At 53.3% G+C, this 10,428-nt stretch overlaps 1 protein-coding gene across 1 annotated transcript; it reads right to left on the bottom strand.

The window, feature by feature from the left end:
- Positions 1 to 1,915: 1,915 nt before the first annotated feature.
- On the bottom strand, positions 1,916 to 4,287 carry LOC119108622 (regulation of nuclear pre-mRNA domain-containing protein 1B-like). Its single transcript, XM_037232519.1, has 4 exons — positions 4,282 to 4,287; positions 3,300 to 3,399; positions 2,688 to 2,863; positions 1,916 to 2,193 (listed from the first exon to the last, which is right to left on the bottom strand). The coding sequence occupies exons 1-4, from the start codon at positions 4,285 to 4,287 to the stop codon at positions 2,050 to 2,052; spliced, it is 426 nt and encodes a 141-aa protein (XP_037088414.1). The 3' UTR covers positions 1,916 to 2,049.
- Between the last annotated feature and the right edge of the window lie 6,141 nt (positions 4,288 to 10,428).

Here is a 10,428-nt window from a genome sequence, read left to right as displayed (position 1 = left end):
TAGTGCGTTGTTGTACGTTCGCCATCACCGGCCCGGTCACTCCCGCGTGCCCAGTTCCCGGACCCGCCACCGTCCCTCCTAGGGCTTCCTGCTCAGCATCCCGATCCGGACCAAAACAATCCCCATTTTAGGGTGATGACGGGAGCGTATGTCCGGCTCGTCTCTAAACCAGGCCGACTCAGTCAGTGACCAGCTGGCTGGCCGGCTCGAAAGCCACAGCTTACGCTGCGATGAGCCGACGGGCCCGGTCGGCGCTGAGAGGGCCACTTCTCGCGTCCCGAGCCATCAGCCCTCCCCAACGAATCGCAGCCCGCTGCCTTCCCCTGAACCCCGGCAACTCTGCTCCATACTGAGCGCCGTGCCGGCCGCCGGCTGCGGCACCGCATGTCCCTCTGTTCCACGGTAGCGCAGCGGACACCAATGGTGTGGCGCGCCCGTCCCTGTACCCCTGGTGAGGTGAGACGCTAATACACGATGCACGATCAGCGAGCCGCTCAGTCGACGTTTTCCGCCCGTGGGCGGTGTGGCTGCGGCCGTTCGGGCGTTCCAACAGCTTGGTGTGCGTGACGACTCTCGACTACACGGACGCGTCGTGGGCGCAGGGACGATAAGAAGGCTTACAAGCGGGGGCGCCATCGTGAGCGATACCGATTACAATTCTGCTCAAGGCCAATCTTCTGACGGACGAACATGCGCCGGCGCAGCTGCCCCACTTGTCCGTTAGGACTCGCTGAAATGACGCGCGACACCCGAGCGAGTCAGTCGGCGCGTGATGGGCTTTGCAGCTGGAGTCGAGTGATGACAGATGACGGCGCGACGCCGCGCCATTCTGCATTGGATGCACGACGGCCACCATCCTTCCAGCTGTATTCAGTCCGGTACCAAACGCTGATGGCCCTAGACTAGGTTAACACAACGTCACGCTGTAGCAGTACAAAACGTCTAATTCCACCGTTCCACGGCACGACAGATCCGGAATATCTCGAAAGCATCCGTCAAGATCAGGACAAGGAGTGACGAAGCGGGTAACATTTCAGTGCGTGCGGTACACAGGCTTGCATAAACTCCCAGGTCCTCCAACGGCCTCACACCATGCCTTCCAAAGACAGACACGTCCGTGTCAGATACCATTCTGGCTGAACGCCGAGGGGCAGCGAGCCTCCACGCCTGGCGATACGAATCTGCCTACTCACTCCCCCTCTGGGCATAACGGCATGTCAGTAGCTCCGGCGCTCCTCGCCATCGCTCACAGCCCGTCAGACGCGAGCGCTCGCGGTGGTCGCCCCTGGCCCATCCTCGTCACCGAGGTGCGTGGACTAAAGCCCCTTCGTCACCCGCGAGCGCATACCACGCGACCTGGTCTCAAGTCATCCGACAGGCACATGTATGCACTCAGCTGCCACCGCGACACGCCGATCGCGACGACAAAACAGTGTCTGGCAGGGTAATTACCGACAGCGTCTGCCGCCATGGCCGGTCACCACTCCGCGTTAACCCGGTCAGCGGAATCACGCCGACGCCATCACACCAACGCCAGGGCGTCTCAGTTCTAGATGGCGCAACGACACAATACTGACCTCAGAGATGGGGAGGGGCGGGGCGAATGGGCAATGAAATTACACAGGCTAGAGTACGTTCGCTTACGCTACTCCGAACTGCAACAGCCAACAAACACTCGCACCATCCAGAGATGCGTGTCGATCCGCTTGTGATGTCATCGTGGTGTGCGCTGCGAAGCGTTTCCCCAACGCACGACGGGACGAAGAGCGTCGGTACAGTGGGCACGATATGCTCCACGCGGCGGCGTCCCGAGGCCGCCAAGCCGACGTGTAAACTCGCTGGCGTCCTCACCGTTCGGGACGAGACGGGATGCGCGTTCACCTCGCTGTTCGGTGGACGCCTGACCATCTCCGGAGTTCGTACAACACGAGATCTTACAATAGTCAAACAAGCAGCAGCCAACATAGCACTGACACCAGTGGCGGTGCCACCTGCCCTGTTAGCACCCCTGGGGCGACGCCAGCGCTGCGGCAGCCGTGGCGCTCACTACTAACTGAATAAATCGCCGGCAGATGGCAGAGGCGCGAAGGCGCCTGTGACGTTGGGCAGTTTACTGATGTCGGGCAGGTTCTGGATGTGCGACTTGAGCTCCTCCCGCACCAGATAAACCTTCTCTAGTTTGTGCCGGTACTCCTGTGAGGGGGAAGACAATGGTCTAGAGCAATTAAGTAGACGGGGGCGTCCGTGAGCACTGGCGTTACTTAAGTCGGCTGGCGTTACGATCATGATTTGAAGCATGATTTCACGCATTGTCCTTCACGCCACATAGGATTACAAAATTCGCCTGCCCCTACACACGTTGATGCCACCAGACATCGCACAGAAACAACTACCGGAGGAGTTCGTTTTCCAGGAGTCTCATCGCCAATACGCACATATTACGTGCATACAGGAAAAGTGAGCACCATACTGGCCTTCAGACCTCCCTTTATCGTACTGAGCCACACTCGGCCATCTACCATTCAGATTGCTTTAAAAATCGATGAACATAAAAACGAAGACACGAAGATACATCCTGGCAGTGGCTGCCCACGTAACGCCTTTACCACACCACCTAGCACAATAATGAAGAGTGACAGAGTGGATCCATTCCACTGTGGCGAACCTCGGCGCCTGCGGCACCTCACCTCCAGCGTGTGCTCGGCCTGGGCGAGCAGGTCCTTCTGGCTCTGCGTGAAGTCCTGCAAGAGTCGCGAGACGCGCTTGCGCTCGTCCATCTCGCTGGCCAGCCGGCTGTTGTAGTCGGTGAGGAGGTCGAGCGCCTCCGACACCTGGGTCAGCAGCCGGTGACCGGAGCCGCGGTCTGCCGGGCCACCACAGGCGTGCGTCTGAGCCGGACGCTGGCCCGCCGCGCGCACGGGGCACGCGCCGCGTGGGGTGAGGACACAGCAGGGCATCGACGGCGATGGGCTTTGGCAGGTGTTTACCAGGATCGCACTTGACAGAGAATTGCCGGACATGCAACGTTGGATGGTAGGACCATCACCAAACACCCTGTGCGGGAACCCAGATAGGGAAGAGACACTCAATACAATCCCTTCTCCGATTGAGGCATAGGCACCTACCCATATACCACGGCATTCTCACCCCCTCCTCCCCAGGCCGAGCACACCACCAACGGACAGCGCCTCAAAGTTCAGCCACTTCCATGCAAAAAAAACCTGAAGCCTGCCCACATTCCACCGTTTCGGCAGTAATGTCGCAGGTGTTCGTCGCCTGGAGGCAGATCACAGACGTACCTTGTAGCCGGGCAAGCATGGCCGTGTCGGACACCTCCGGTGGCAGGCCGGATATTTTCTCCCGTGTGGCTGCGTCCGCTGACGCAGAGTTCTCCAGGTCCTGGCCGACATGCGCGAAGGCAGAGGTCAGGTGGCGAGCCAGCGTCACGTGTGCACATGAACGACATGTAAAACTAGCGTACTTTTATACGAATTGGACCTCTGGACAGCAAGGGTTGACGAAGCGGGATACACTTGATGTGAATATCAGATGCTTGTGATAATGCCCTTTTCTGACCCCGATTATTTCCTTGAAATGTTAACTTACGTAAACGCATGGTTTGGACAGCACACACGCATCGACTTTAAGGGGGGTCCACACTTGCATGAGGATTTGAACTGAGATAGGCATCTTGAAGATCATTCAGTGCAGTTCTCAGCTCTGTGGTCGCTGGTGTGCACAATTTCCAGATATAACAACCGTCAATTGGCTCTCAATCAATGCCGTGCACGGCAAGTTGACGCAATCAAACAATGACGCTTTTGAGGAGCATGTTGACTAAATGAGACTCATTACGCTGTCTAGAGGCCTTACGCTGTTGCCCGGGCCCCATATTTGCACTTGTCGGGGCATTCTGATCGCTTAGAAGCCTTTCACGTTGCTCTTGATCTCTGCATTTTGTTGAAGGGCCCTACGCTGATGTTGGGACGCTATCTGCTTACATGCCTGGGCACTCTTGATCGATCAGGATACTCTTCCTATTCAACCGAAATGCTCTGTGCGTTTTTTTTTCCGGGGCCCCACATGCCATCGTACATTAAGTTCCTCAGGGGTCCTTCACATTAGTACCGGATTCTTTCCCCTTACTCGGAGAGCCTCGTACTGGAGAGCCTCGTACTGCGGTTCATGTAACGTAAGGTATCGAGCCGAACGGTGCTCCGCAACCGTCTACTTTGATCTAGAGCTCTCTTCCTTTAATCCTATTTGCGGAGGAATCCTCACTCCCATCGCGGCATTTTCTGTTAACCTGCCCGAGCACTCTTGGTCGCACGGGGTCATTAATTCATTACAATGGTCTTCAGTAATTTCCTTCGTCCGAAAGGCCCTGCGCTCTGGCCGGGGCCCTACACGTCAGTCTGACGGGGTACTAGCGGTCGTACAGGGGCCCATCACGTTGGTCCTGCGTTCTTCTCGCTCGCTCTGAGGTCCCTATACTTGCTGACGGGAGCCTCTTTGTTGACCCCCCACGGTACCCATGATCGCTCAGGTTCCGTCCCCACTGGCCTTGGTGCCTTAGTCATAGAGCAGTAGCCGGATATGCGCTGGTGAATTTGTACGTGCAATTGTCGAACGTATTTACGTGCCACCGACGTAGTGGCATTTCCCTTGGCTATTCAACATGTGGAACTTCCTTAATGTGCGTTACGAATGTGCAATGCTAGCCGGTGTGTGTCATGCTCTTAATACATTTTGACTGCCCGATATTTTGTAATCATCAAAGGAAGGGAAACACTACAATAGCCATCAGCCATCAGCTGATCACATCCACCAGCCGGCTGGCCGTAAATAAGGTAGGAACCGAGTTCATGCTTGATTTTGATGGCATTTAGCACCCAACTTGAGTGTATTTTGCCCGTTTCTGCGGAATACTTGGCCTTAAAATGACAAGATTTACTATGACCTGGAGAGAATAAATAAGTTTCACATGTGTGCGAAAGTAGCACGCCTAGCTTTCTAGCACATTTCTTTCTCATACATTTTTAGCATATTTATTTGCATATATATATATATATATATATATATATATATATATCGGAAGAGCTTGGCATAGGTGTATCTAATAAGCTTTTTCTGCACTTAATCAAGTTTTCTTATCACGGCTTTTTTCTTATTACGGCTTTCTGTTAATCATTCTGGCTAAAAAGTAACTGGTCGATATTTGACGTCTGTTGGTTGGCCTGACGTTTTTGGAATTACATATTCCATGTTCAAAGGTACACACATGCAACATACCGGCCACGAGTATATGACTACATGGTACAGTTAGGTATAACCAGCTAGGTATAACTTCGATCGTCAAATTGTACAGAGCACGGTTACCTGGATGTACTGGACTCTACTTAGATTCACTGTGTGCAGCGAACTGCAGCGCATCAAACAAGTTCCTGTAAATAATGGTTACTTCAACATCGCCATCGACCATGAGATCAGTGGCTTTATGTCACGATGGATAAAAACGAACGCCATCACATATCAGCCAAATTCAACCTGCACTATGAGACTATGAGAGAAATCACTATGAGAATCAAATGTCTGATAGCTATAAGACCGTCGAGGGCATCCTGAAAAAATTTATAGATGGCCACGGCAGCCGTCACGCAAGTCTAATTTTACCAATGATTTTCCGGCACTGCGCCGTAACGACCGTCGGCCGCGGCGCCGGCCGCTGGCCGCGCTGTCTCTGGCCGCCGTATTTCTGTATCATAGTGGCGGTCAATCCGCGCCGGAGTGCATGGCGCTCCTCCGGCGTCATGGCGCCCACTGCCACCTGGCGGCGAAAGCGAGAACTAGCGGGCCGGTCGGCGGCCGCAGTTAGTGCTGTGCGGTCGGCTCGCGCAGAAGGATGGCCGTCTATGGCACCCCTGGCAGTGATTAGTTCCGTGCTAGCGTTCCTCCTGTACTACAACACGTTAGACGCGGACTTTGCCTACGATGACAGGTGAGTGGCGCTGGCGCCGAGCGCCGCCGCCGCCGCTCACGTGCTGGATCGGACGCCCCCAGCCCATGGTCAGCGCTCCGACCTCGCCAAAACATCCCTTAATTGCCCTCCTAAGTATGACGCGGCTGCCACGAGACTGCACCCCTTGTTTCTGCAGCCCTCCGACCGTCGGGAGGGGTGCCGTCCGTGGAAGGACTCGCCCTGTCCCGGCGGGGCGGGGTGGCGGCGGGGTCGCCGGCCAGACACCGCCGGCCCGCTCTATCAAACGCCGCCTGCGAACCGATGAGGGCCGCGGCCCGGCGGCTAGCGCATCCATCAGCAGTAACGGCCGCGTAACACGTCGCCGACGGCACACACTCTACGGCGGCGGACGGCCGGCTGTCCGCCCCCGGGCAGCGCCGCCCCAGCTTCGGGCAGCGTCGCCCCGGCCTTGGGCAGCGGTGGGTCGCCCGGGAGGACGGGCCCCCGGCGCTAGGCAGGCCTGTCGACGGGAGTCTGCTGTTTGGATAGGGAGTTTATCAATGTCATCAGGCTGCATTGCGAGCCTGATGGTCCTTCAAAAAATGCTGGCAAAAAATCTGCACGTGCTGGCTTATAGTGGTGAAACCGGCTGTTCGACCCTGGTCAAACATGCACCAGCCATCGCTTGGCCATTGTTGCGTTTACCCAATGGCAGTAGGATGCATGTGTCAGTTCTGAGATGATGTGACACGAGGAACGCACGCAGGAAAGTCGCTGAAATGAAGGTGCCATGGTAAAGAATCTCTCGGTGGATAAATGGTGCAATTATTATTTTTGAACGAGGGTTATAAACCTGGCATGCCATGCTTTCCATCCTCGCTCGAAGAACACAGACGCCATGAACGTAAGTCCTTCTGAAAGGCGTTAATTTCGAATGATTTTTGGATCTCGTATATTGCAGCGCCGACACTACGAACCTCCATTAATTATCAAGCGGTAGACAATATTAGGTTAAAAGCTGCCCTTCAACGCTGTACATGTATGTCACCGCATTGGTTAATAATGAATTTGGCTCATGTGATTATCGGGTATGTATTGTGTATTGGCTGCATGTGTCTTTTTTACCAAGTTCGGGGTTACCCGCCTCTCATGACTTTGAGGTGCACCAGTGTGATGTCCAGTGCTGTATGGTTCTTATGGAACGTGTTTTGATGCAGGTCGGAAGGTGCTGCTAACATATTGGCGACAAACCGACTTATCTGAATTTTACTTGTTTTTTAGGATATGATAAACATGCCGTAAATCTGTGAGCCATTCAGATATGGCTTGTCCATTTACTTGTAATTAAACGCTCAAGAAAGTAGCTGGAAACTGGGAGGTAGCAGATCAGAATAGGCGTAGAGGGAGCTGTAGTGTGTGGTCAAATGAATCTGTGGGAAGATAAAAATGCAGGTGATGTATGTATTAACAGAGAGTTCCCCTTGCTCTAATTCTCCATATTGATATTCTGATAGTTTCCCACATCACGTGCGTTTGATTGATGGCATAGTGTGTAATTTAGATACCTTGGTGTGATTTCAAAGTGCTTTGGTAGTTTCCATGGTTTCCATGTACGTTATCGTCTTAATGACAAATAAAACCACTTGGATTCCTTTAACAGTCAGTTCTCTCCCTTGGCGATTAATCTTGATGTCGTGTGATGGCTTGAAGGCAGTAAAAACTTGATATCGAAATAACAGCGAGATACAACAGTTTTCAATAAAATGACATCGGTATACGTCACGAAGAGTCCCGAATTGGGGTAGTGATTAACTTTCACCCAATGACCATTTCCTATACCTCGTTTTCACAAACATTGTATATATTGCAGCATTGGAATATCGCAATCTTAAAGAAATTTGTGATCGCAAGAGATGGGGGCCAAAGTTTTAGGTCGTAGGGGGCTAGAATGACGTCATATTCTCTTATTCATGAAGGGCTGAGACCAAAAGTTGTCCGCAGTTTTGTTTAGGGCAAGAACATCCCATATGTTATGGAACTGCACGTCAGGTGGCCCTATACGGAAATGCTTCCAGATTACGCAGTCGTGCCAAAAACGTGCCCATATTTCCATTCCTTGAGCGAATGCGACTGCATTTTCGAATCGACAATCTTAACATCAGAACACAGCACATAACGCCTTGTCAGGAGGAATATATCAATGGGTTGATAGTGCCACACCTTCACCAGCCTACATTGCTCTTTGGAATATTTGCAGAGGACTGATTTACAGGTGCTATAAGGCGTCTGCGACTCGTACAATGACCTTAAATACCTTGACTCCAATAGCTATAAGTTTTTACGAGGTGAGTGCTTGCAAATTGTATCCAAATCAGCATGATGCAGAAGATGAAGCTTTGCCTCCCACTTTTATCCGGAACAGAAAAATATCAAGAATTGATGCGTGGCGTTCTGAGAGATATAACGTATGCAAAATGCACTTATTTTTAATGTTTACAAGTCTAAATTTGGGCTGAAATGAAACAGCTTGCTACAGTGTTTTATCAAAAGTAAAACAAATGCTACACAACATACGAAGACCTAGCTGGCTTTGGTGATTGCGTAAAACCGCCTTAAAGCTATATTTTTCCTATTCGTGCAAATTTGTTCATATCTTAAACTGTGCTCATTTGTTTTTGTCGATAGGAAGCCCCTGGTAGCTTAATTCAGCCATAGCTGGCAGTTATTGAACAGTCCAACCGATCGTCGTATATATGTCTAAGCATGCCTCGCAGACCAGACACAGTCAAGGAATTGTTTGAAAAAGTCACAAGAAGAGATCATCCTGGCGATCAAATGTTAGGATCGTGGGCAAAGATGTAATATGGAAGAGCATTCCACGCCGGCTGAATGGTAGTATCGTTTCGAGAGTAGTTACAGCATTTGTGCATTTGCAATTTGTGCATTTGCAAAAAGCCGGCTTCCTCGTAAAGCATAAGCATTCCCTCGAATATCATAACGGTACCCTGCATACTCAGGTGGAGAATGTGGCGCGACAAGTCTGGATCAACTTCCATTGACAGTGCGCACTATCATTTAAACAAGCATACAAACATCACTGAAAGCCGCTGGTGGTTCCGGTAGTTTCGCCAAGCCAGCGTCTGTCGATGTTTCCCATCCGTGATTGTGTGATAGCCGGAACTGAAAGCCGTGAACAATTCAATACATGCAAAATATTAGGATCAGAATGCATCTGCATGATGGCTGGGAGCAGGCGTCCGCTGCCCGGCATGGTGACAGAGAGTGTACAGATATGCCGATACATATATCACCCTCAGTCTGCAAGGCCGTCTACGGCGAATGCAAAAAGGGCAGCTCAATAGGCGGGTTCATATACCTTATATAACACCTCATAGTTAATGTGGCCGTTGCCTGTCTTGAATATCTCAATCTCTCCTTGAGTGTGTATGTGTGGTGATTTATTGTCCGCCTCCACACCACCGTACCTATCGCAACGTTTCCGCACGATCGGGCGCAAACCTCACGTAAGTGCACTGCGAGCGATAGCACCTCGAAAATGACATAGGCCATCACAAATATCTAACAAGGTGTAAAATCTCGTTAGTTCAACAAGCGCAATTAGCCGGCCGCTACAAGACTTCAGTGTGCGCTTGCAGACCTTGCGTGCCGCGTGACGGGTGAGAAGTTAAAGCCATCCAGTTACATATATCCTGCCGAGTGTGCAGGGCCGGCGGCGGCGGCGGCGGCGGCGGTAGCGGGCCGGCTCAGTGCACCGGCGCGTGGTCAGGTGCGTGATTGCGATCCTGGGCCAGGTAGCGGCCTCGCCGCTCGCTCCCGTCGCAACCGGTTGTCCTCGAAGCGGGCGCGACGAGACGGTGGAAGGCGCTTTTTCCGGCTGTTTGCACCCGGTTAGAGAAGGGAGTACGTCGCCGATGACAGCCGAGCATGCACGTCAGCGACGGGAAGTGAAAAATGGCGCTCTGCCTGGCGCTTACAGCCGCAGAACGGGCCGTGAAGCGCCGCTCGGGGGCGAGCCGTGCCGACGGCGGATGATCCTCTGCCCACCGTGGGGCGTCGGGGGAGGGTGCCGCCAGCGACCGCGGGGCCGCCTCCCGTGCGGGGGTGGGCTGGAGCGATGTCAGCAGGCGGGGAGGGGAGGGGGCGGCGGCGCCCGCGCGCGCCGGGTCGCTGCAGGTCCGTCAACCAAACCGGTCTCACCTGTCACCAGAGGAGGCTTGTCGGCGCCGACTGCCGTGACGTGCCGGCAAGTCATTTATCGTGTTCTAGGCGGCGCGTCTCACGGGGTAACGGCGTCGGAAGAGACCAGGGATCAGACCTCTCCGGGGATCTTGGGGATGGCCGAGGTACATCTCTGAAGATCTCGGGTTTGGCTGAGGCCCGACAGTACGGAAGCCTTTCGGGGGGCCGGTCACCCTGAATCGCTTGTTAGAGCTTTTAAAGGCAACTGG

Source organism: Pollicipes pollicipes, unplaced genomic scaffold (assembly GCF_011947565.3).
Source record: "Pollicipes pollicipes isolate AB1234 unplaced genomic scaffold, Ppol_2.1 Scaffold_106;HRSCAF=122_pilon_pilon_pilon, whole genome shotgun sequence".
NCBI classification, from domain to species: Eukaryota; Metazoa; Arthropoda; class Thecostraca; order Pollicipedomorpha; family Pollicipedidae; genus Pollicipes; species Pollicipes pollicipes.
The sequence above is the reverse complement of the archived record's forward strand: the minus strand, read 5'-3'. Positions and strand labels throughout refer to the sequence as shown.

Bases quoted from the DNA above. Each gene is read 5' to 3' on its own strand.
- LOC119108622 (XM_037232519.1), bottom strand. The intron at 2,864-3,299 runs GTACGTCTGTGA...GTGGCCCGGCAG, and splicing joins CATGCTTGCCCGGCTACAAG to ACCGCGGCTCCGGTCACCGG. The intron at 2,194-2,687 runs GTGAGGTGCCGC...TCCCCCTCACAG, and splicing joins AGGCCGAGCACACGCTGGAG to GAGTACCGGCACAAACTAGA.